The 26376-nt window shown below is 44.3% G+C and overlaps 2 protein-coding genes across 4 annotated transcripts in view; both read left to right on the top strand.

Annotated features, from left to right (window-relative positions):
• The window catches only part of COPA (COPI coat complex subunit alpha), a 43724-nt gene extending 37652 nt beyond the window's left edge, over positions 1–6072 (top strand). For both annotated transcript variants that reach the window (XM_036271832.1, XM_036271831.1), the window contains exons 22-33: positions 291–379; positions 539–662; positions 1518–1607; positions 1787–1896; positions 2304–2381; positions 2530–2598; positions 3155–3291; positions 3564–3750; positions 3840–3950; positions 4264–4425; positions 4976–5170; positions 5435–6072. In XM_036271832.1, coding sequence (XP_036127725.1) covers positions 291–379; positions 539–662; positions 1518–1607; positions 1787–1896; positions 2304–2381; positions 2530–2598; positions 3155–3291; positions 3564–3750; positions 3840–3950; positions 4264–4425; positions 4976–5170; positions 5435–5494 — 1412 coding nt within the window. In that variant the 3' untranslated portion in view covers positions 5495–6072. The remainder of the gene's footprint in view (positions 1–290; positions 380–538; positions 663–1517; positions 1608–1786; positions 1897–2303; positions 2382–2529; positions 2599–3154; positions 3292–3563; positions 3751–3839; positions 3951–4263; positions 4426–4975; positions 5171–5434) is intronic.
• A 4836-nt stretch (positions 6073–10908) lies between these two features.
• PEX19 (peroxisomal biogenesis factor 19) lies at positions 10909–19848 on the top strand. 2 transcript variants are annotated; one of them, XM_036273334.1, is made up of 8 exons: positions 10909–10988; positions 15252–15361; positions 15766–15931; positions 16367–16452; positions 16665–16826; positions 17915–18091; positions 18330–18374; positions 18539–19848. In XM_036273334.1, the coding sequence occupies exons 1-8, from the start codon at positions 10919–10921 to the stop codon at positions 18620–18622; spliced, it is 900 nt and encodes a 299-aa protein (XP_036129227.1). In that variant the 5' UTR covers positions 10909–10918; the 3' UTR covers positions 18623–19848. The 2 variants fall into 2 exon arrangements, with proteins under 2 accessions (XP_036129227.1, XP_036129228.1); XM_036273335.1 differs by lacking the exon at positions 18539–19848 and adding an exon at positions 18452–18530.
• The last annotated feature ends 6528 nt before the right edge of the window (positions 19849–26376 follow it).

Raw genomic sequence — 26376 nt, 5'->3', positions numbered from 1 at the left:
AGTGCAGTTCATGACATCTGGTGTCCCTTAGAGCAGGTGAGCAAGAGAGGGCACCCAAGATGGAAGCTGCAGTCTTTGTCCTAATCTCAGCATTGAGGTCTCATTACTTCTGCCATGTTCTGTTCATTAGAAGCAAGTCAGTAAGTCTAGCCCACATTTAAGGGGAGAGAATTATGCAAGGACAAACACCAAGAGGCAGAGATCACTGAGGGGACATTTTTGAGCCTGTCTATCCACAGCAGCATTCACTTGGAAATGTACCTGAACCACAAAGTCTGTTTTCTCTACAGAGTCACTGGCTTATCTCACAGCTGCTACCCATGGCTTAGATGAAGAAGCTGAGAGCCTGAAGGAGACTTTTGACCCAGAGAAGGAGACAGTGAGTCTTTATTTACATGAATGTCTTTGATTACAGGATTAACACTGAAATCTTGGGACATTTTAAACCTACAAAATTCATTGTCCTACCTGAGGCTCTATAGCCTTCTCTACATGATTCCTTAGAGTTGTTTGCTTTTAGCCTTCTTCTACCTTTCAGATTCCAGATATTGACCCTAAGGCCAAGTTGCTCCAGCCACCTGCACCTATTATGCCACTGGATACTAACTGGCCCTTATTGACTGTGTCCAAAGGGTTCTTTGAAGGCTCCATTGCCAGCAAGGGTAGGTGCTCACTTCTGCCATAGCATTTTCGTTGTTTATTTTGTGAAGAACTGTCCTGGAGAGTACCATCAGCTTTTCCGTCCTTTTCATATGTCCTTTTTTCTGTGTGAAGCCTCATGGAGCATTGAGATGCCAAACAGAGTTACGGTATAGTCTTTTAAAATAATACATAAAAGCATTATGAGATCCTTAACATTTGGAAAATAGGTGAGGAAAAAAGAGAGATGTCTCTTAGTCCATGCTACTAACAACCACTGCTAGGATTTTGGTCTTTTTCCTTGGGTTTTACTACATATATGTGGTTATATTCTCCATTCAGTATTTTGACTCATGACATACAATGTTAAAGGTACAGATTCAGCCACCTTAGATTCTTTCATGTGGGTATATGCAGATGTGTGCCACCATACCCTCCCTCAACCCTCCTCCTGTCTTCTTGGATATGTCTACTAAGGCAGTTCTCCTGACTTAGAGCCTAAATAGACCATTAGGTATTTTTTGCCCAGCTCTGCTCTTTCCTCCATCTCCTCTAACCAACCCTATGTTCTCATGCCCTGTGAACACTCATGATAATTTAACAAAGATCTCAGTAAGAAATTCTAAAGTTCGTAGCCAAAGGCTGGTAAGTAAAAAATGGTTAAGAGGCAGTTTGGGGTAGCAGTAAGGCCAGTTGTTTCCCTCTCTTTTCTGTTCCATCTCTCTCTAAAACCTACTGAAAGTTAGCATAATTTATATATTATAAAAATAAAAATAACAAGTCACCTGCTTTTGTACGATTCAACTTGCCTGCAGAGGAGGCCATATCTCAGATTTGCCTGACTATGACAAGCTTCTTTTTGTCCTTTCCCTCTGTAGGGAAGGGAGGAGCACTGGCTGCTGACATTGACATTGACACTGTTAGTACTGAGGGTTGGGGAGAGGACGCAGAGCTACAGCTGGATGAAGGTAAGAATGCTGTGCTAGGACTGGCCTGGGAAGATGGGCCCCCTGGGTTAAGAGTGGGCTGTGGGCACTTCTGCGGGGTTCCAAACCATGGGACTGATAATGATCTCAACATTTTGCTTTTCTTTGGCTAAGATTGTGTCACTATAAAGAGCTATTCTGAGCCTGCATTTTTCTTACAGATGGGTTTGTGGAGGCTACAGAAGGTTTAGGGGATGACGCTCTTGGGAAGGGACAGGAAGAAGGAGGTGGCTGGGATGTAGAAGAAGATCTGGAGCTCCCTCCTGAGCTGGTATGTGGGATTCTTACCCTTGTAAAATTCTCTTTCTCCCTGTGGAAGTCAGTGGCCTTATTGCCCTCCACCCTATCACACCCGTGTCCTGAGGTCCCCAAACGGAAGAAGGGGGTCTAGACCCTCCTAATCTGACGCTTTATATCCCATTTGAAAGAAAGAATAATGAGATAATCAGGGTTGTGCCAGTAGCAGCTTATGAAAAGGCAGCAAGCTTTTTTGTCAACACACTTTTGGTATATCATTTTGTTACTTGCGAAGCTGCTCCTATTTTGAGGGTCTTCTCCCGCATCCACCATCCCTCTCTCTGATAGAGACTGGGGACAAGGTACCGGGCTCTGTTTAGATTTATCAGGACCAAGTGCTTGAATGGCTTAAAAATGACTCAGTTTCTGTTTTTCCCCTAGGATATACCCACTGGGGCAGCTGGTGGGGCTGAGGATGGGTTCTTTGTACCTCCCACCAAGGGAACAAGCCCAACTCAGGTAAGCAGGGAAACACAGTCCTGTGGGGTGAGTGTTTCAGAACTGGCTAAAACTGATTGCTATGTAAGGAGTACTGATACAAAGTAGAATTCTTTGGGAAAAGTAAGAGCAAGATTTCACTTGGCTTGGGTTTTCTGTTTCTTGTTAGATCTGGTGCAATAACTCTCAGCTTCCAGTTGATCACATCCTGGCAGGCTCTTTTGAAACCGCCATGCGGGTAAGTCTTAAAGTAACTTTGGCTTTTGTTGAGTGTGTCTGAACCAGGGTCCCAGGGAGATGGTTGACTCACCTTAACCAAGTGGAAGTTATCCCACCCACAAGGTCAGAGGCATGTATTTATCATGGAAACCTTGGTCCTGACTGAGGAAATATCTCCTAAGGCCTTCCTCTTACCTGCTTTCCATTTGGCTTAGTAATCTCCTAGGGTGAATCCTTCCAGCCATCTTCCATTCATTTTATAGCCTGCTTTCTGGCTCACATCAGTGAATAAGCATCCCTTCATGAACAGGTATATGTTTGAACACTAAGCCATGTGTTTAATAGCAATAATAACAATGATCACAACTGCAACAACTAACATTTATTCACTGTTGACTGTGCTAGGCACTATCCTAAATGCTTTAATAGGTATTATTAAATGAAGTAGGTCCTATAATTAACTGTAATTTATTGATGAGGAAACAAGTTCAGAGAAGTTAAGAACCTTGCCCGAGGTACGTAGTTTTTAAGTGGTAGGACCAAAATTCTTATGTCTCTTGCTTCCTACATTTCAGCTCCTTCACGACCAGGTAGGAGTAATCCAGTTTGGCCCCTACAAGCAACTGTTCCTACAGACCTATGCCCGAGGTCGTACCACCTATCAGGCTCTGCCCTGCCTGCCCTCCATGTATGGCTATCCTAATCGCAACTGGTAAGCCTTCTTGCTCCTGGCTTTCACCTGTTCCAACATGGCGTAGATATTTCAGGTGGTAGCCTCAGGGGCAGTCACAATTTCCCCAAAGCTGAGGTTTCTTATTAGGAAAAGGTCTTTGGCTTGCCATCCTGTGAGGTTTAGTCTACACCTTCTGCTTCCTATTTCCAAACTACTTTCACAGTAAGGTAGTTGTGATCATGTTGCCAGAAAAAGTTGAGTCCTGGTGGGCTCCTGATTATTGTGTCTTCTTCCTACTTTTCCCTTTCTAGGAAGGATGCAGGGCTGAAGAATGGTGTACCAGCTGTGGGCCTGAAACTTAATGACCTCATCCAACGGTTGCAACTGTGCTACCAGCTCACCACAGTTGGCAAGTTTGAGGAGGCTGTGGAAAAGTTTCGATCCATTTTACTCAGTGTACCACTCCTTGTTGTGGACAATAAACAGGAGATTTCAGAGGTTAGGCGGGGTCTAGCTACTCGTCCTAGTCATGGGCTTCCACACATTCTTGCCTCTGTACCCTGATCTTCCTTTGCCCGTTCCTCCAGGCCCAACAACTCATCACCATTTGCCGTGAGTACATCGTGGGTTTGTCCATGGAGATAGAAAGGAAGAAGTTGCCCAAAGAGACTCTGGAACAGCAGAAACGCATCTGTGAGGTAAGATCTCTGGCCCTTTGAGCAGTAAAGAGGTGTCCTTTCCTTTATCCTCCATTAGGTCTGAATTCTTTAATTCCAAACCCAGATCTCAATCTGGGGAGTAAGAGAAATTTAGTCCTATTTCTGTAAGGAGAGAATGCATTTCTCTACCCTTCTTCCTCATCTCATCAGTCTTCTATACCTAGGAAGCAGAAGATTTCTCTGCTTTATAGCCAATCCTGTTTTTTTGTTTGTTTTCAATGCATGTACCAGCTGAGTGACCTATCTCAGCTGTAGCATCAGCCTGGCATTTGTTCCTCTTTTTGTCCACCAGATGGCAGCATATTTCACCCACTCAAACCTGCAGCCTGTGCACATGATCCTGGTGCTGCGGACAGCCCTCAACCTCTTCTTCAAGCTCAAGAACTTTAAAACTGCTGCCACCTTTGCGCGGCGCCTGTTGGAACTTGGGCCCAAGCCAGAGGTGGCTCAACAGGTAGATAGGAATTCCTTCAGTGAGGATAAGAGAACTAGATCTGCTCTGACATGCAGGGAGTGGAAGACCAAGGTCCTTGCCACTAAAACAAAGTACTGCGTGCTTACTGCCATGGATACCTCCTTTTGTTCCTGGAAACCGAACTAATAACTTATTTAGACATGGTGCTAGTGTGAGAATGCCTCTCCTTAAGCTCCAGATCTCCCATTACCACCGCCACTAACCTCCACATATATGTCCCATTGTGTTCTCCAAAAACGTTATTGGGCAATGGAAGCCAGTTCTAACTCAGGCCTGACCCTGATAATGCTGACTGGTAGAGGAGTATGGGTCTAGATCCATGGAGCCTCTTTGGTATTGAGAAGGGGAAAGCCTGATACCACAGGAATGGTCATTGTTACCCCTTCATATATGTCCTGTACAGAGGATATATTCTGTATTCAATACAATTTCACCCTGCATCAAGAAACTACAAAACCATGAAGGTGAGATCATTTGACTTGTGTGACACTTTTAGTCCTCTTAAATAAAATGTCCTTCCCTCTCTTAGACCCGCAAAATCCTGGCTGCCTGCGAGAAGAACCCCACAGATGCCTGTCAGCTTAATTATGACATGCACAACCCTTTCGACATCTGTGCTGCATCTTACCGGCCCATCTACCGTGGAAAACCAGTGGAGAAGTGTCCACTCAGTGGGGCCTGCTATTCCCCTGAATTCAAGGGTCAGATCTGCAGGGTCACTACAGTAAGTACTGTCAAGAAATGCATCTAGGATATTGAGGGAAGGGGAAAGGGAAAGAAGCACATTGGTCCTTTTTCTACTGCATTTGCCCCTACTTCCTTGTGACAGTGATACTAGATAAAGCTAGAGCTTCTCCCCACTGATCTTTATCAATCACTAACAAACAGTAATAAAGCACTTTACTGTGCTCATCGGAGAGTGGAGGGAGTAAACCTTCTAGGTTTCTCACCCTCATAAACTAACTTTTTTCTTTTTCCTCTTCCACAGGTGACAGAGATTGGCAAAGATGTGATTGGTTTAAGGATCAGTCCTCTGCAGTTTCGCTAAGGCCCCTTTTGTATGTCATTCAACATATTCCCCTCAATCTCGACGCAGACCCGAGAATTAGTCTATATATCCTTCTAACTTGCTATTCCTTAACTACTTTTTAAATGGGTATTTAACTTTCTGTGTCCTAAAAGCAAGTGTTCTCTTCTATTGTTCTATGGCTAATCAAATGTCTAAGCTTGACTTTTTTTTTTGCTTCTGAGGACCTTTCATTTTCTCAAGGTCATTACAGTTGTGATCACAATTGGACTTGCCTTCCCAGCTTAGCTCTTTCAAGGAACAAATGAAAACTCAGTGGTAAACATTTGTTTAGTAAATTACTTCAACATTAATCCTTTTCTTCCCTACTACCTTTGTATCCTTTTTGCCAGAAAGGAGCGGGATGTAATAAATAAGATAGCATCTTTTGCTTTGTCACAGCAAACTCAGCCATCCTGCATTTTAAACTTCTAGGAAAGTATTCTCTGTGTGCCCAGAAACTTTAAGTCTGAAAAGAAACTGTTTTGTTTCCAAAATTGCACATCACTTTTTATTGATTTGTTCTTTATAATTGTTCTTATTTTTTGTTTCTCACACAAAATAAAGTAAATTACTGTGAGTTTTGTGGCTTCTGTTTGTTTCCTGGACACTTTCATGTTCCTGCTTACTCCATGCATCTGCCCCACCAAAGCATATCTTTCCTTCGATAATTATTTTTAATTACAAAAGTAGTAAATACCCATTGTTTAAAACAAAGTGCACATTTTTCTTTCTCACGGCTGTGAGAATGGTGGAAAGCAGATAGTTCCCCTGTTCCATTATCGACCACAATCTTTCATCTGTTGTTAATTATGGCCAGTATCTATTAAGCACTTATCATATCTGTCACTGTTCTAGATGTTTTACATGTAATATACATATATGAGATTAATTAGAAATAAATTCATTATATTATAATGATTACATTGCCAATATAGTCTTTTGCTTGCTATGTACTAAGCAGAATGACATGCTATGCCTTTAATTAAAATACATACCTTTTTTATTTTAGAATCATGTTTCAATAAGCAAGTACACTCATCTGGTTCAAAAATCAGTAAATGTAAAAAGCTATTCTGTGATGTCTTCCTCCTACCCCTTTCCTCAGCCACCCAGTTCCTATCACCTTCCCCAAAACAAGTAACCACTGTTGTTAGCTTCCTTATCCTTCCAGAGATTTTTTTTTTTTAATCCTCACCGGAGGACATTTTTCCATTTTTTGTTCAGGTAGAGTGGGAGGGAGAGAGAGGAACAGAGAGAGAGAGAGAGAAACATCGATGTGAAAGGAACACATCGAGTGGCTGCCACCCGCACAACCGACTAGGGCCGGGGACAAACTACAACCGAGGTACATGCCCTTAGCGGGAACCAAACCCGGGTCTCTCAGGACCGCAGGCGGACGCTCTAACCGCTGAGCCAAACCGGCCAGGGCCAGAGATTTTTATCTATATACAAGCAGGTATGAATATGTTCTTCCCTGTCCCTGTTATACATAATGGAAGCATACTATTTAATGATTTTGCACCTTGTTAGTTATTTCATTTAACGTATTTTAGAGAGTTTTTTTTTTTTATCCTCACCCGAGGACATTTTTTCATTTTTTGTTCAGATAGAGTGGGAGGGAGAGAGAGGAAGAGAAAGAGAGAAAGAAAAAAACATTGACATGAAAGGGACACATCGAGTGGCTGCCTCCTGTATGATCCAACCAGTTCCAGGGACAAACTGCAACCGAGGTACGTGCCCTTGGTGGGAACTGAACGAACCTGGGTCTCTCTGGACCACAGGCCGATGCTCTAACCGCTGAGCCAAACCAGCCAGGGCTAGAGATATTTTTTCATATCAGTGTATTAGAGAGCTTCACTCTTTTTTTATTTCTGTGCATAGTGTACCATATATGATTTGCCATAATTTATGTAAGTTGTTTTCTTGATGGATTTTTGGGTTATTTCTAGTCTTTGGCTATTTTAAACAGTGCTACAATGAATAACTTGAACATACATTGTACAGGTGGGGGGTAAACTAGAAATAGAACTTCTGTGTCAAAGAGCACAGGCCTTAATATTTTTTAGCTTTAAGAGTTTCTTTCTTAAACATAGTATCCCCAGACTAAGCCTGCCTTACTTTGATAACACTTTCTCAAGTTATAAACATTCTTTCTGTAAATATATGCAAGTTGGTGATAAATTTTGGCAAAAAAAAATCTTTTGTAACTTTAAAATTAAATTATAAAATTAACTTTACATACAAACATATACATTATTCTGAACTCAGGAATATGAAAAAAGTGGATAATCCGTGCCTCTTGAAGCTTATGGAATTGGGGAAACAAAAGGTATATATGTGAAATAATTGTGAATACCAGGCAAGAATTTGAAATTGATCAATAAACAGTGGAGAGCTTTTATGTCCTTAAGTGAGAGTGATATAAAGAAAATGCTGTAAATTACTGTTTTGCAACATTGTTCACTATACAATAGAGAGGCAGGAGGTGAGTAAATTACAATCTAGTATTTTCCTTATTAACATGCTTATATTAGCATATTAGTGAAAGGCCAATAGAAATTCTTGTTATATTTTTAATCATGTGGTTGATATAACTATAATCATATTAGAGATACAAGTGTAAACAGTTTGGAATTGAATGAGAAAGCTAGCCTGTAATAGATTGTTACAGGTGTTGGGGAGAAAAGTTAATCAGAGGACTCCATTAGAGAAGATTAGGATTGACAAGGACTCTAGAGTTCCAACTTTATTGTTACATATTTGTAATCAAGGCCTAGAGTTGTGAAGGGTTTTTAACAAAGTAATTTAGTGAAAGTCGGGACTAGAATTTAGGTCTTCTGACTCCCACTTCAGAATGTTTTCTCCCATTTGTGCTTGGAAAAATACAGTAAGTTTTCCCTGGCATGATTTTACAAGTCTGTGCCCTGTCTGTAAAGGAAAAAGGGCGTACCAAATCTGGTGCTTGAAACAATATTTAAGTATTTAGGTGTGTGTTTGGGAAGTTAAGGATGAAAGCCATGAAGTGACTTTTTTCATTTCAATGTGATTTTTCCTTTATTTTATTTTATTTTTTAATCATCAATTGGTTGCCTCCCACACAACCCTAAGCAGGGCCAGGTATTGAACCTGCAGCCTGTTATAGCTCACTATCCTTGGAATTCAATAAAGAAAAACAACTTGTCTTTGAGCTGCCCTAATTAATAGCCTCAGGGACAGCAAGAAAAGGGGGGAATGTTATAGCCGGCTTTAGCCCCATAACAATTAACTAGAGTTTGACCTTCACTGGGAATTTGAAAAGCAACATACTTCAGAAAAAGGGAGGACAGAAACGGCCCCAAGGCCAGAGTGTCCTGCATACTCTGTAAATAAACTGATAGGGAAAAACTGAAGCTTCCCTTACCCCATAAAACTGTAATTGTTAAAAATATATGTATTGCACCTGGCTAACTGCTGACATCCGTCTCAAATTTGTTAGTTTTTAAATCTTAGATAATAGAATAAATGGCAGGATAGATGTATGCTGACCCAGTTCACCCAGTTCCCTTTCGCCTCAGCTCCTGCCCATCTCTGTTCCCTCCTGCTTATTGCTAACTGCCTCCATTTCTGTACACGTAGCTTGCTTGCTCTGCTAAACTCTTGAATGACCCCTGTCCTATATAAGCAACCCTACAACCTGAGCTCCTGGCTGCAGTCCCTGCGCAGATAATAAAGCTCACGTCTAATTCACCCAACTTTGTGTCTGAGTGAGGTTGATTCTCCTGGGTTACAACACAGCCCAGGTGCCCTTGACCAGGAACCAAACCCAGGACTCTCAGGCAGATGCTCTAACCACTGAGCAAAACTGGCCAGGGCCCTTTAATTCTTAATTTTTTAAATCCTCACCTGAGGACATTTTTCCATTTTTGTTCAGATAAAATGGGAGGGAGAGAGAGGAAGAGAGAGAGAAACATCGACATGAAAGGGACACGTCGAGCCCTGGCCAGTTTGGCTCAGCGGTTAGAGCGTTAGCCTGCGGTCCAGAGAGACCGGGGTTTGGTTCCCGCTAAGGGCATGTACCTCGGTTGCAGTTTGTCCCCGGTCCTGGTTGGGTCATGCCGGTGGTGGTAACCACTCGATGTGTCCCTTTCATATCGATGTTTCTTTCTTTCTCTCTCTCCCTCCCACTCTATCTGAACCAAAAGTGGAAAAATGTCCTCAGGTGAGGATTAAAAAAAACAAAGGGACACATCAAGTGGCTGCCACCCGCACAATCCAACCAGGGCCAGGGACAAACTGCAACCGAGGTCTGGGCCTTTAGTGGGAACTGAACCCGGGGCTCTCTAGACCACAGTCTGGCGCTCTAACAGCTGAGCTAAACTGGCCAGTGCAGGCCAGGGCCCTTTTAAAACTAAAGAGCATTCTACCCTTACCACTTTTAAGACACTTAAGACCTTGTGCCATTCTTACTGTGCATATGTCTAGTCCTACCTCCAGCCTAATTCCCAGTCAGCTACTTTACAGTTGGTACTGGTTTATCTGTCCTCCACTGTGGGGGCCTTAGACAATAGTAGATGCACTCCAAGTGCTAAAATAGATTTGTGTCTGAGGCAGTTTATGTATTCTGACAGATCTGAATAGGAGAACAATCCAGAAGAGGAAGGGGATGTCTAGAGTTGTCTCTATGTGAGCTTCTCCAAATTCACTCCATTGGAGTTTAGGTTCTGTACAGAGAAAAGGTGATGGATCAGGGAAGGCGGGTCTATTACTACTACATTCAAATCACCCTCTTGCTCAGTTCAAGATCCCAGATTTGTTTTCTCTACCTGAATTAACTAACATTGAGTTCTAACTGAGTTCCTGGCTCTATCCTTTAGTCTAACAGTTCTAATGCAGAATAGGAAACACGAGATATCCATTAGATTCTGCACAGAGATGTGCTTCATGTAAGGGTCTGGGAGAGCCAATGAGTGCAGGCTAAGTTTTAGGCCCTAGCCTAGGGGCTGAGCGTACACTAGTGATGACACAGGATTTAAATCCCTGGCATCATGGTGCTGAAATTCAGGGGTAGGGGGATAGAGGAAGGGGAAGGGAAGACAATATAAGCAATATAAATGAGTAAAATATACAATATGTCAGAAAGTTCTAAGTGTTGAAAAAAATCATGGAAGAGCTGCTTCTCTGGATAATGCGGGAAGTTGAAAGGACAGGCCAGTAAGAAACCTAACCGTAAGGTCTCACCAGTTACACAGTCCTGGCAAAAAGGGGGGAAAAAAACCAAGGCTTTCAGTCCCTTTAAAGAGGACGACTCTGCCCTGGCCGTGTTACCATTGGCCGCAGAGGCGGAAGGGGCGGGGCGCGAGGCGCCGCGGAGTCCCGCCTCTCGCGGTGCTCCGCCTCTCACGGTGCTGCGAAGGTAGCAGCAAGATGGCCGCCGCGGAGGACGACTGCGGGGTCGGAGCCGACGCGGACCGGGAATTGGAAGAGCTTCTGGAAAGTAAGAGCCCGTAATGGAAAGACCCGAGGAGGGCGGGTGTGAGGACCCATTCAGGGCGTGGAGTGAACCTTAGATATTTGGGGCGGAGCCGGGGAGGCAGTCCAAAGGTTGGACGGGGGCAGAGGGTCTCAGCTCCCCTTGGGCCCGGGAGGGCCCAGACTGTCCATCTCCCTGCCGGAGGGGAAACCGTAACCCAGAGGCCAGCGTTCAAGGTCCGGCTCCAAACCGGCCTTACTTTAAGTCTAACTTCTCTCCAGAAGAGCATTCGGTCCTCGGTGGGCTGCGAAGCGGACACGCACGGATCGCTCGCGTTAACGCTTACCAGCGCGCCCTTCCACCCAGCAGCCTGCCCTCTTGAACGCAAAAGACACGTCTTTCCTTCTCCCAGCCTGTGCACCCGTCTCCCACAGGCCCCTTTCCAGTTCCTTCCTCATGTCAGAGCTGAAGCCCACTCCCTTTCTATTATTTTGAAAAACAGGTTGAGAAGGTCTCAGGAGAAGAGAGCTCACCCTCCTCAACGAGGGTGGGTGTTCTGTTCCTCCTTAGCCATGTCCACCGCTCCTCTTGGTGTCTTGCCCAGACTGGGGCCAGTGCTCTCTCCCTAGGCCTGGCAAGCAGAGTGGTGATTAGAACATAGGCTTTCCAAGGCAGAGGTGAATATTTTTTGTTTTGCCCAGTCACGGAGATGTGGGTAGGCGGAAGGATGAATAGAACCAGTGAAGAGTGCCAAGGGACTCAGTGTAAATTGGCACACAGTTATATGCAGAGACTGGGTCTGAGGGAGCTCTAGGAGCTTTGCCCTGGGAGGGCTAAATTGGAGGATAAGAAGAGAGAGTTTGATACTGCTAGTCAACATGATGGCATAGGTAAACGTGGTCCTTGCAGTGTTCGCCTGGTCCCACAACCACATCAAAATTACAACCAAACTACAGAATAACCATCATTCAGAACCACCTGAAATCAAGCTGAATGGAAGTCCTACAACTACAAAATTAAATAAGCCACATTGAGACTGGTAGGAGGGGCAGAAGCGGGCAGAGGCGTGCACAGATTGGTCCCACACCCACCTGGCAGATATAAATCAGGAAGGGGCACCTCAGCTGCAAAGATACTCATTGAGGAGCAAGGGGGCCCCATCCCACACCAGGCCCCCAGGTCAGGGTTCCAGTGCCAGGAAAAGAAGTCTCCATAACTTCTGCCTATAAAAACCAGTGGGAACTGAGGCTAAGGGAGGCTGAGGCAGCTGGAGCCCCAGGCAGTTCCTCTTAAAGGGCATGAACATCTGCCTCAGTGAGCCCCATACCTCTCACTAAGTGCCCCCAGGCCTGGCACTAGAAGCAGCCAGCCTTGATTCACAACTTGGCTTTGCCTGGGCACCTCCAAGCCCAGCACAAGAAGCAGTCATCTGTAGATCACTTTGTAGCTTATGTCTGGTGGCTTCTGGTAGAACACAGGCAGTGTCTCACTTTGCCCCAGAGCCAGGACACCCAGTGGACAGCTTCAGAACACATCGAAGCACCACCACCCAACCACCTCCAAAAGCCATGCACTCAAGGAGTGGATTTAGTAGGTACTAGAGCCCTGCTGAAGTACGTCTTGCTCTGTGTTGCGGGCCCCTGCACAGTTGGTCATCCAAAGTAGTGAGAGGTCAGTGGTCAGTGGGCACAGCCAGTCCTTGAGGCTGATGAGCCTGACACGCGAACAGCAATAAAGTCTCAGTTACAGCCCTGGCCCGTTTGGCTCAGTAGTAGAATGTTGGCCAGCGGACCAATGAGTCGCAGGTTTGATTCAGGCCAAGGGCATGTACCTCGGTTGCAGTTCATCCTGGGCCCTGGTCGGGTCGTGCGGGAGGCAACCAGTCGATGTGTCCCTCTCACATGGATGTTTCTTTCCCTTTCTCTCCATCTCTCTCCCTCCCACTCTATCTGAAGGTTAATAGAAAAATATCCTCAGGTGAGGATTAAAACAAAACAAAAAAAAGACTATAATTACAACAGAAGGGTGTACAGTCCACACAAGGGGTGCACCTCAAGGGCACAGCTGGGGAGATCAGGGAGGCTGTGCCTGAGATCACTGGATCCTACAGGAAACCTACCACAGTAAGCCACCCGACCAAGCCTAGGAGATGTAACAGCTCTACTTAATACATAAGTACAAACACAGGGAAGCAGCCAAAATGAGGAAACAAAGAAACATGTCCCAAATGAAAGAACAGAACAAAACTCCAGGAAAAGAACTAAATGAAATGGAAATAAGCAATCTAACAGATTCAGAGTTCAAAACACTGCTTTTATGGATGCTCAGTGAACTTAATGAGGGCCTCAAGAGCATAAAAAGGACTAGTCAGAAATGAAGGAGGCACTAACTGAAATTTATAGAGAATCAATAGTAGAGTAGGTGAAGCCAAGAAGCAAACCATTGATTTGGCATATAAGGAAGCAAAAAACACTCAGTCAGAACAGCAAAAAGAAAAAGAATCCAAAAAAATGAGGATAGTGTAAGGAGCCTCTGGGACAACTTCAAGTGTACCAACATTCGCATCATGGTGCTAGAAGGAGAAGTGAGAGAGCAAGAAGTTGAAAACCTATTTGAAAAAATAATGACAGAAAACTCCCTAACTTGGTGAAGGAAACAGACATACAAGTCCAGGAAGCACAGAAAGTCCCAAACAAGATTAACCCCAAGAGGCCCACACCAAGACACATCATAATCAAAATGCAAAAGGTTGAAGATACAGAATCTTTTTCTTTAAAAAAATTTTTTTTTTCTTCATTGATTTTAGAGAGAGGGGAAGGGAGAGGGAAAAAGCAAAGAGAGAATCTTAAAAGCAGCAAGAGAAAAGCAGTTAACTAACTACATGGGAGTTCCAATATGACTGTCAGCTGATTTCTCAGAAGAAACTTTGTAGGCCAGAAGGACCAAAGTGATGAAGAGTAACGACCTACAACCAAAGATTACTCTTAATCCTGCAAAGCTATCATTTAGAATTGATGGACATATAAAGAGTCCATCAAGAAAAAGCTAAAGGAGTTCACCACCAAAACAGTATTATATGGCCCTGGCCAGTTTGGCTCAGCGGTGAGAGCGTCAGCCTGTGGTCCAGAGAGACCCGGGTTCGGTTTCCCCTAAGGGCATGTACCTCGGTTGCAGTTTGTACCCGGCCCTGGTTGGTCGTGTGGGTGGCAGCCACTCGATGTGTCCCTTTCACGTCGATGTTTCTCTCTCTCTCTCTCCCTCTCCCTCTTTCCCACTCTATCTGAACAAAAAATGGAAAAATGTCCTCAGGTGAGGATAAAAAAAACCAAACAGTATTATATGAAATGTTGAAGGGTCTTCTTGAAGAAAAAAGATAAAAAATATGAACAATAAAATGGCAATGAATACATATCTATTGACAATTGAATCTACAAACGAAATGAACAAGCAGAACAGAAACAGACTCATAGATACAGAGAACATTTTGTTGGTTGCCAGATGGGTGGAGGTTTGGGGGAATGGGTGAAAAAGGTGAAGGGGTTAAGAAGTACAGAGTGGTTGTTGTACTGACCTCAAAAGGAAGGGGTGAGCGGGTGGGAAGAAATAAACCAAAGAACTTATATGCATATATGTATAACCATTGGACACAGACAATAGTGTAAGGAAAAGCAGGAGGTCAGTAGAGGAAAAAGGAAGAACATCTGTAATATATTCAACAGTAAAGATAAGTTTTAAAAAAGAGACTGTAATAAGTTTTAAAAAAGAAACTGCCCTTCCATGGAGTGCAGTTTGTACTAGTACCAAGGACCCATGGGAAGCTGGGTGGGATATATTGTGGCTTCTGCTTTTTTGCCAAAGATTATTTCCTTTAGGACACCAGAGTGAGTTCAGAGGAGTTAAAGAGATCTGTGTTTTCTGCTTCTGTTGGATACATGTATAGGATTTGTATGGAATCATTACAGTGTGGCAGGGAAGGCACTGTGTAGATAGAGATATATTTCTGCAGAATTTTTTTTAACTTTCCTGGTTCTTAGAGAGATGCTTATGTTACCTTAAGGTGTTTCCTCCCCTTTAATTGCAATAAGTTAAGTAATGAGGAGGAAATTGGGAGTCTTACTGAGGGGTGGGCCAGAATAGGGAGACTCAAAAAAAGGAGAAAAATTTAGGAAAGTTGGCAGTATGAAAGATTGTTCTCTCAGTACTTCCCCCAGACCCCCTTCCCCCACCGCCCCAGCCTTTTATTCTCACGCATCCCCAACATACACACCATGTCTCTTGTCTCTGAAGGTGCTCTTGATGATTTCGATAAGGCCAGACCCTCCCCAGCACCTCCTCCTACCACCACCGCCCCTGATGCTTCAGGGCCCCAGAAGAGATCGCCAGGAGACACTGCCAAAGTATAAATTTCACCCTGGGACGGGGAGGGGATGGCATGCAGCTCTGAGCAGAGGTGGGGCCAGGCCCCTGTGGGCCAGAGGGGAGTGGGAAGAGGGTGCCTTGACCTCACATTACTGTGTTCTTACAAGCCTCAGTCCTTATGATACAGGGACTTGAAGTAGAGTGGATCTACTTGAGAAAAGAGCAAGTTTAAATGATTGGTTTGGGAATGCCACTCTATATCTTTTCCCTCAGTGGCCAGATACCTTTCTTGCTGTCCTCATTAAGAGAGGTGGTTAGAATGTCCAATAGAAGTGGTTGGAGGGAGGCACTGTATTTCCCAGAGCCTCTGCCTGTGGCTTTTGTCAGAGGCCAGGTGCAGGGTGGTGCCAAGAGATGCCTGTTGGCCACTTCTCACCTGCAGGATGCCCTCTTTGCCTCCCAAGAGAAGTTTTTCCAGGAGCTATTCGACAGTGAGCTGGCTTCCCAAGCCACTGCAGAGTTCGAGAAGGCAATGAAGGAGTTGGCTGAGGAAGAGCCCCACCTGGTGGAGCAGTTCCAAAAGCTCTCAGAGGCTGCTGGAAGAGTGGGTGAGAGGGGCCCAGACAACTGGAAATATCTGAACAAACCTCTTAAGTCATTGTTGCTTGAGACCACCAAAATTCTTAGTAAAGTTGATAGCAATCATGGTACCACTGCCATGGGGTGGAGAAGGATTTGGGAGGAGGGATGGAACCCTGCTGATGAAAGGGGTGCAATAGGTGGAATAAAATAGGAAGTATTAATGAAAACTGATCGTTTCAAAGGTTGTAGTGTTATTGTGGGTGTCATCATGGAGCACAAACTAACACACAGTTCATGTAGATTTGTGAAAATAACTATGAAGATATCCATAGAACATTAAAAAATTTGGAGTGCTAGTGACTCAGTAGTAAATGCTCCATATCCAAACTGGTGACCAGGTCACTCTAGGGAAGCAAGCAGTTGAAATCATAAATGACCTTGGCTCTTTCGATCTCTCCTAGGTAGTGATGCAACTTCCCAACAAGAATTCACTTCTTGCCTAAAGGAGACACTAAGTGGACTAGCCAAAAATGCCACTGATCTGCAGGTGAGGGGGAGGGGTTAGGGAACCACAAGGTGCCCACTCTCAGACACTTCACCAGCAGAGTCTCAAAGATAGACTCTTGGGTATCATTTCAAGTCTGTTTTTGCCTCACTGTTTTGCTACAGGCAAGTTTAAATAGTTCTTTCCCACCTGAAAGGGTAGTAAGTGTCCCAAGAAGGTAATGGACTTGCTCAGCTCTCTTCTGTCCTTTGTAGAACTCAGGCATGTCAGAAGAGGAGCTGACCAAGGCCATGGAAGGGCTGGGCATGGATGAAGGGGATGGTGAAGGAAACATCCTCCCCATCATGCAAAGTATCATGCAGAACCTACTGTCCAAGGATGTGCTGTACCCATCACTGAAGGAGATCACAGAAAAGGTTTGAGATTCTATTTCTGCTTTTCCTCCTCGTTCTCTGTTGTATCAACTCCTGTGGGCTACTTTGTCTGCTTAGAGCCTGCAAAGATAGAGAAACTCGAGTATACAAGTCCATCTGTTTCTTTCTTCTATTTTTTTTTATTTGGGTTGGGGAGAGTTGGAGAGGAGCTGTGTCTCTAAGAATAAAGCTCTACCCACACAGGATATTTAAAGTAGAAGGGGAAATCCTTCAGCTCTAGTTTGCTGTAAACTGGTTTCATATTATTTAGTAGTTGTCTGATCGACCCTTTCTTGCATTTCTTTGTTCATTTCTCCAACAAGGTTTCACTAAGGATTTATTAGCTTTTTGCTATGAATAATTTAAAAGTAATTTAAATGGTGATTCCTGCAGTGAAAGAGTTTATAATTTTATTAAAGAGATAAAATACAGGAATAGAAGTTTTTCAGTTATATAGGGCAACATATGATCAAGTGTGAATGAATGGTGTAGACCAGCAGTCAGCAGACCAGGGTCTGGGTAGACCAAATCGAACTCTTACTTTTTTTTTTTTTAAATCTATCCTCTCTCGAGGACATTTTTGCATTTATCTTCAGATAGAGGGGGAGGTAGAGAGAGAGAGACATTGATATGAGACACGGTGACTGGCTGCCACCCACACAACCCCAACCGGGGCCAGAGACAAACTGCAATCTAGGTACGTGCCCTTAGCGGGAACCGAACCCGAGACTCTCTGGTCCGCAGGCCGACGCTCTAACTGCTGAGCCAAACTGGCCAGGGCCAACTCTTACATTTTTAAAAGTTGCAAAATCAAAACAAAATATGTGACAGCGACCATATATGGCCCTTAAAGCCTAAAATATTTACTGTCTGGCCCTTCGTGGGAAAAGTTTGCCCTCATCTGGTGACAAATGCTAGCTCAGCCAGGTGATTGGTTGGAGTCAGTGCTACTTCTCATGCTGAACTAGCTTATTTAGCTTTTCTTTTTCTTGTGTTCACCTCTCCTTGGTACTTTATTGTGCTTCATATTTTATTGCCTTTCTTGCCCATTGTTCGCTTAATTCTTCCCCACACACGTTCTCTTTCTTTAGTATCCAGAATGGTTGCAGAGTCACCGGGAATCTCTGCCTCCAGAACAGTTTGAAAAATATCAGGAACAACACACTGTTATGGGCAAGATATGTGAGCAGTTTGAGGCTGAGACCCCCACAGACAGTGAGGCTACTCAGAAGGCTCGCTTTGAGACAGTGCTGGATCTTATGCAGCAGGTGAGGCCTCCTTCTGCTATCTGCCTGCTTGTGCTGTCAGGTTGGCTGTTTGGTGGAGGATACATCTGGGAAGGAGGCCACACTGCCAAAACCAGATGGAAGAGGGAGCACAAGAGAGGCCATATAGCATGGTCCTCAGGAGAAAGCAGAGAGACCATAGCTCAGATTCTTCTTTTTAGGTGCTGTATTGTCTTTTGGGTTTGTCTCTGTCTCATGTTCCTCTTTTCTTATTTTCCAGCTACAGGATTTGGGCCATCCTCCAAAAGAGCTGGCTGGGGAGATGGTGAGTACATCTTCTCCTAGATTTTAATCTGAACCCAGGTTTCCAGAATTCTTTAACCTTTAGTAATTCCACCTCAGGTGATAATTGTGGCTACTGGGGATGGACCTTCAGATGCTCTGACCTGAAATGTGAGCAGTTATCTGAGTTCCTTCATCTCTCTCCAGCCTCCTGGCCTCAACTTTGACCTGGATGCCCTCAATCTGTCGGGCCCACCAGGTGCCAATGGCGAACAGTGTCTGATCATGTGAAACACAACATGTTTCCTCCCTGATTTCCAGCCATGGGGAACGTCTGGAGTCAGCAGAACCACTGGGAGCTGAGGCAGCAGGAGTGTTGTCTGCAGGAGTGGTCTGCCTGCTGCCCTCTGTCATCCCACCCAGGATGATGCCATACCAACTGAGGCTTTTTCCCTGTCTTTGTAGGAATAAGACCTGTTCTGCAGGCTGTTTCTGTGAGCCCTTTCAATTGTGGTTTCTGCTGCTAGCAAAGGCCCAGCTGCCTACCAGGTGAAGGAAGGCATCCCTTCTAGGGTATGCATCTTCTTCCCTCTCCCAAAATGTTATATTTGGCCACACTGATGTTCACCTTTGTATCCAGGGTCTTCGTGCCTTGTCTCCACTCCCCTTTCTTGGACCTGGGGAGCAGGGACAGAGTCTTGGTACTCTGTATTTCTATGGTTCTCTTGGGCAGGGCCTTTGGAAATGATTGGGGAGAAACATAGCCTGGGCTGGAGCCATAGGTCTGTCACCATGACATCTTGCCTTCAGACAGACCTTTCTGAATTCTCTGAAGGGAAAGGAAGTAGAGGTTTTTGCAAGTAACCACAGTAGGGTTGAAAAAGAAGCCTTGGGATTCTCCTCTCTCCAGGTGCTGAGTCCTCTCCTCCCTGTTTCAGCCTGAGAACTCAAGTTGCTGCCCTGTTTCTTCATAGTGCTATGTGATCTGGGTGAACCCAGCCCTAGACCTCCCTTTGTCTCTCCTTAATATCTCCCCTCTTTCAAAAATACCTGTTCATTTCAACCCTTCTCTGGGCCCAAACTGACAAAGAAGGGCCCATCCTGTTTCCCCACATCTAGTCCATCTGTGATTCTCACTGGCCCCCTCTTCCCCAGGCAGCACATGTAATTATGTCAGGTCTAGGACATGAATGACTGTTCTTCCCCAGATACATTTGGCTTATTTGAAACAGCTTTGAATCCTGTCCCTTGATACAGGGAGGTGGTTTGGGAAAGGGTGGGGTGCAGCCTGGGTCCTTTTTCCAGACTAATAAATATTGTAAGTGAGGAGTGTGGCCTTTTTTCATCCAAGTCTTTTTCTGATCTTCCTCAGCTTCTGTAAGCTGCAGTGTGAGTAATGTTAGCAGACTAGTTCTGCATAACATTGTAATGCTGGGTTCTACCACCACCACCCTTCCCCAGCTCAATCTGGCAAAGGAGATTGCATGACCTTTCCTTGTTTCCTCTGAGTATTTCAATCTGGGAAGCCCTTTTATTTGTATTTATTTTAACATTTCAGATTATTTTTATTAATGTTAGTAATATATTGTTAACATGTTTTCTAAATTATTTTTCTTTGAGCTGACCTTGCCCTTCTCTGGGGGGAGGTATGGACCTTGGCTGCCATATATTGATGAACACTGCTCAGACCAGCTGGCTGTCCTGGTTCATTCAGCACTCAGAAAATAACTACCAAAGCAAATTCACACTCATCGTTTGAGTCACTTTGAACTCTTAACATGTCACTTTCTCCTGGGGTAAGCCTTTTCAACCCATAAGCTCTCACATGTTCTCTGGTATTGCTAAGGAAGGACAGGCTTTTGGGGAAAGTCTAGCTACTATTCCTTATATCAGAGTGTTGGAAGAGCCCAGGTCTGAATCTGAGATTCCTCTACTCTGCAAGAGAAAGGGAAAGTATAGACAGACTTGTGATGATGGTCACGAACCTAAATGGCCCAAATTTTCAGAGCTCCAGCAAAAAACTGGATGAGGATAAAGAAGAGGGAGGGAAGACCAAAGGGCCCTGCCTCTTGAACTGTGTGCCTGCTGTACTGCCAATTTTCTTTTACAAATTCTTACTTTTTGCTGGATTGGCCAGGGCTTACTCCAGGAATCTAAACAGATAACTCCTTCTACTTTAGTTTTTTTCTCAAGTCATTTATTTTCATTTTTATTTCAATTTAACAAGAAGAAATTGACTCTGTTCTAAAAACACTACTTGAATTATTGTAAGACTTGTGCAAGGATGGGTGGAGCAGCCCTCAAACTGGTAAAGGACCAGATTTTTCATTTTATAAATAGCCAGTTCTTTGTACCACCAATGTGTTACTGTTACCCTGACAAGTGTGCAGTTCACACTCAATGCTTCCCACCACGAAAATTTGACAACACTCAAACTGATCAGACCACATTCATCAGGATAAGTCCACTGATCATACACTTGAATATCACAATGTCAAAAGGCTAAAAAATTTCTAAACACCCCAAAATCTAACTCATCATGTCACAGAATGGTATAAAAACAAAAAAGTTCACAGACCGGTATAAGTCTTCAAATCACCTTTGAGGAGCGCTGCTCTGGGGCCCTCCCCAGTTTCAGTAGCTCTGTAGGTCTCCAAGGTAAGGGTTGCCCCCACTAAACTTTTTTCTTCAGCAATAGTGTGTCACTGTAAAGGGTATCTCTAGTATTTTTCCAGCTGCCTTTTCTGTTACTTAAAAATAACCATTACAGCCCTGGACAGTTTGGCTCAGCTGTAGATCTTCGGCCCCAGACCAGTGAATCTCAGGTTTGGTTCCGGCCAAGGGCACGTACCTCAGTTGCAGTTAGTCCCCGGCCCTGGTTGGGGTCATGCGGGAGGCAACCAGTCGATGTGTCCCTCTCACTCATGGCCTATGTTTCTCCCTCTCTCTCTCTCCCTCTCCCTCCCACTCTATCTAAGGATGAACAAAAAAATATCCTCGGGTGAGGATTAAAAAAATAATAACCGCCCTGGCCGGTTTGGCTCAGCGGTTAGAGCGTCGGCCTGCGGTCCGGAGAGACCCGGGTTCGGTTCCCGCTAAGGGCATGTACCTCGGTTGCAGTTTGTCCCCGGCCCTGGTTGGTCGTGTGGGTGGCAGCCACTTCGATGTGTACACCCTTTCACGTCGATGTTTCTCTCTCTCTCTCTCTCTCTCTCCCCCTCCCTCCCACTCTATCTGTACAAAAAATGGAAAAATGTCCTCAGGTGAGGATGAAAAAACAAACAAACAAACAAAAAAATAATAATAACCGTTACAAAGCTTGGGTTTAAGCTATATGTGAAGTGTTTATGCTGCTCTCAATTTGAAAGGAGATGCCCCTTTGTTCCAAAATTCTATACGTTAGAAATTTGTGGTTGTTTGGTTTCAGAATTAAGAATCAAATTCATACAGAATTTGTTATAATAGGGACACTTTTCCTGTGACTCCGGAACATCCTGGCAAGTTCCTCATGAGGTGCTTATAACAAACTGTTGAGATGGCTTTTGGGAGCTTGGGAAAAGCAACGGCCCAATAGTCACATCTGAAGTTGAGGTGACAGACCATATGAGAAATGATCAAAGGATTTAGAGGAAGTGGGCATGCAGGAATGAGTGCCTATTACACTGGAAAACCTGACAGCTAACTGTAATTTTTATAAAGGAAAGGCACTAACAAAGTGGTAACCAGTATCTTGGAGAAGTTTAGAAGTGGCTGTCTCTGTTGGTGGAGGCTGGTGGAAGGGGGTGTTGTTTAAGATCTAGTTTCCTTCAAAGCAGTGGGGATGACAGGACTCTGGCGTAACAGATGCCAAATGGCAGCATTTAACTTTCAGAAGCAGGGTGTGTGAATTTCTATTAGAGCAGCATAGTCCATGCGTGGGTGGTTGTGCTGACCAGATAGATGGGTAGCGAAGGAGGATATTGATTTATATATGATTAAAAGAGACCAAGAATGGGTGAACAGAATGCTGAGGTCAGTAACTTCAATGAAAAGTCACAATTCCTTTCCTAGTTTCTAGATGGCATTTAACGACGTTGATAAGTTTTGTAACTTTAAGTGAAAGTATATGTATATGTATATTGAAACTGTATAATGAAACTAATTTTACCATAGGCTAATTAATACAAAATAGAGTTAAGTTCTTGTGGCATCTTGTCATTATAAGAAATTCCTTGGTGAGACACATACTCCAATAGGTGGGAGATAAGCCCTGCAAAAATGCAGGGCCCTGCCACATTAAGTTTTTGAGTTCAGCATTCTGAAACATCCTCTCCAAAGTAAAAGATAAATTACTGCATCTTGTGTCTTTTACCCCCAAAAAGAAGCACAGTGCCTATCTAGGCCTCTTCCTGTTCTGGAGGCAGCATGTTCTGTACTTGGAATGCAAGAAAGGCCTCTGCAGCAGGTCCAGGCTATAATAGCAGGACCATATGACCTGGAAATGTACTAGAGGTATCTGTGGAACGAAAAGATGCTGTGTGAATTCTCTGACTATCTGCAGCAGGAGAGCTCCAGTACAGACCTCTAGGGTTCTGGGGTAAGATGATGTAATCTGTAGGAAAGTTTCACCACTTAAAAAGTATCTCCTGGCATGCTGTTGGGTTCTGATAGAGACTCAATGCCTGACCATGAAATATCAAGTGACTGTGACCAGTTACCCATATAACCAACCAGCTGGTTCTTGTCAGGCCTGCCAAGCCATAAGATTAGGTGGATACAGTTGCAATCCATCTTAAAATGGAAATGATAAATTCAGGAAAAGAAGCCCAAGCAAACTTGGTGGGCACAAATAAGTTCAATTGAACAAGGCCCCAAACCTTCATATTACCGACTTCTGTTGCACTGATACCTTTCTCTTAGTTCATCATAGGGCAGCATAAGAATTCTTTGAGCATTTGACAAAGGAGGAAACATCCAGGTCTGGTTTGTGGATGGGTTGGCTTAATATGTTAGGGCAAACTAAATACGAACTACTGCTTCTCAACAGCCCTATCCAAAGTAATCCTGGAAGACAATGGTGAGGGGAGATTCTTACAATGAGTAGGGCTTTAGGCAGTGTACCTGATCATCACAATGTCTGGAGAGAAGTGGCCTGAGGCAAGGATATACATGCATGCATTGTCAGTGAGCTAGTTGGTCAGGGACTCAGATGGAGCAAGATAGGGAAATGGTGGAAAACAAGGTCTGGTGTGGAGCATTTGGGGTGATCTATGAGAGTGGGACCTGTTAAAGTACCAGAAAAGTGCTGAATAACCAAATGGATGGCATGATTTCAGGACCATCTTAGCTATCCCAGTTCTTGCATAGAGTTCTCACAAATAGAATCATCACAGAGGCAGAGGTGGAGGCTGTATGGTGGCCTATTAGCATGGACTCTCTCCTAAGGCTCACCTCAATAGTGCTGTTTCTAAATATCCAAACTGCTAGCAACAAAGAACAAACAGCCCTGGCCAGTTTGGCTCAGCAGTTGGAGCTTTGGCCCGCGGACCAAAGGGTCATGGGTTCAATACCAGTCAAGGGCACATACCTTGTTCAGTCCCTCTCACGTCAATCAATCTCTCTCTCTCTCTCTCTCTCTCTCTCTCCCCCTCCCTCCCTCCCTCCCTCTCCCCCCCCCCTCTCTCACTTTCTCTCACCCCCCCCTTCCCTTTCCCTTTTTCTCCCCCTCTCCCTCCCTCTCTCCCTTACACTCTATCTGAAGATAAATGGAAAAATATCCTCGGGTGAGGATGGGGTACTGTCCTTTGCAACACAATATAAACTTACGTGACCATAATAGGGTGATTTATCCCCAATAGGTAACTCTCATGGACTCCGGAATCAAGGAGTAGAAACAGGAGTGACCCTATTCAACGTTATTCCCAGTCACCCATTTGAGGATCTGTGTTTCCCATCCCAGCAACTTTAAATTCTGTGGGTCTAGAGGTCTTGGTTCCCAGAAGGGGGTGGCTTCTATCAGACACAATAGAAGAATCTCAAAGACAGGGCTGTCATCCAATCACTTTGGGCTCCTAATGCCAGAAAACTATCAGGCAAAGAAAGAGTTACTGTACTCTCTGGGATAAATGACCATTGTGAGGAGGTAGGACTGTGGCTACATTATGGATGCAAGAGGAAAGTGTTTGATGCACATGTGATCCCTAGGATATTTCTTGGCCGCCTTCAGTTTTACCTGTTAATTAGTAAGTGAATTATGACCTGATAAGGGCATGATCTCCAGGGGCTCAGAACCTCCTCTTCTAAGTGTCCCCAGAAGTTGTGACCAGAATGCTAGAGAAACTGCCTGAATAGAGTGAGTTTAATGTACAAAGCAAATGGATCTGAGTGATGCTAGAGGTTGACTATAGTAGACATTGTTGGTACCCTGTCTAGATCCCTTTTACCAGGAAGTAAGAATATTAGCTGCTAATAGCTCATAGCTGCATTGTCTTGAGAACTGCTATCTGTGCCAACAGGAGCCAATTCTGGAAGGTTCTGCCCTCCAAGGGATAGCACTACAACCAATGGTATATCCATTTCTGCAAAGAAGTCAACTGGAATTCTGATAGGGATTGCATTATCAGTGGTAATATGCAGTAAGTGTTATCTGCGAATGATACTAGGGTACAAAATTCCTTTCCCTCAAGGTGGAACAAATGTGCCATGTATGTGCCAGAAGTTTCCAGTGGAAGCTAAATTAATCAGCTGAACCCATATCTTTGCCTAACTTTTACCCCTGTCTTGTCTTACTTCTCTCACTGCATTACAGGTTTTTTGTTTTTTTACTTTTTTTATTTTTTATCCTCACCCGAGGACATTTTTGCATTTATCTTCAGACAGAGCAGGAAAGAGAGAGTGGGATGAGAGAGAGAAACATCCATGTGAGAGAGACGCATCAAGTGGTTGCCACCCACATGACCCCAACTGGGGTTGAGGACAAACTGCAACCAAGGTACGTGCCCTTATGGGGAACCGAACCTGGTACTCTGGTCTGTGGGCCGATGCTCTAACTGCTGAGCCAAGGCCAGGGCTGAATTACAGGTTTTACTTGAGAGCAGCCCCTCAGTAAACCACTTGCACAGAATCACTTTCTCAGGCTCTGCTTCTAGGGAATCCAACCCAACACAGGAGAGCAGTGGTGTCAACTAAGAGATAAGAATAGGAGTAGTTTGAGTTTGTTTTTTTGTTTTGTTTTTTTATCCTCACCCAAGGACACTTTTGCATTTATCTTCAGATAGAGCAGGAGGGAGAGAGGGGGGAAGAGAGAGAGAGAAACATCGATGTGAGAGAGACACATCAACTGGTTGCCACCCACACGACCCCAACCGGGGCCGGGAACAAACTGCAACCAAGGTACATGCCCTTAGCAGGAACCTAACCCGGGTCTCTCTGATCCACGGGCCGACATTAACCACTGAGTCAAACCGGCCAGGGTAGCAGTTTGAGTTTGACAGAAGGTAGAGCAAAGGCGAGTTCAGTTTGGTAATATTCAAGTGCCATTGGTGGGAATAGAAGAAAACATCCTCAACTTCATAAACCGCATCTATAAAAAACCTACAGCTAACATCATAGTTAACAGTAAAAGACTAGATCCTTTCCCCCTGAGATCAGGGACAACACAAGGATATCAGCTCTTGCCACTTCTAGTCACCATTATGCTGGAGGTTCTAGCCGGGACAATTAAGCAGGAAAAATAAATAAAAGGCATTGAGATTGGAAAGGAAGAAATAAAATTATATTTGCAGTTGGCATGATCTTGTATATAGGAACTCCTAAGGAAGCCCCTAAAAAAACTAGAACTAATGAGCTCAGCAGGGTTGCAGGACATAATATACAAAAAAATCAATTTTATCTCTCTTTTTAAAAAATATTTTTTTTTTTTTTATTTTAGAGAGAGAGGAAGGGAGAGGGACAGGGATAGAGACATTGATGAGAGAGAACATCAAATGGCCCCTCCTGCATGACCCCCATTGGGGATCGTGCCCACAACCTGGGCATGTTCCCTGACTAGGAATTGAACCAGCAAT

The sequence above is a fragment of the Molossus molossus genome, unplaced genomic scaffold (assembly GCF_014108415.1).
Source record: "Molossus molossus isolate mMolMol1 unplaced genomic scaffold, mMolMol1.p scaffold_m16_p_20, whole genome shotgun sequence".
In the NCBI taxonomy this organism is placed as follows: Eukaryota; Metazoa; Chordata; class Mammalia; order Chiroptera; family Molossidae; genus Molossus; species Molossus molossus.
This window is presented reverse-complemented; position numbering and strand designations above follow the sequence as displayed.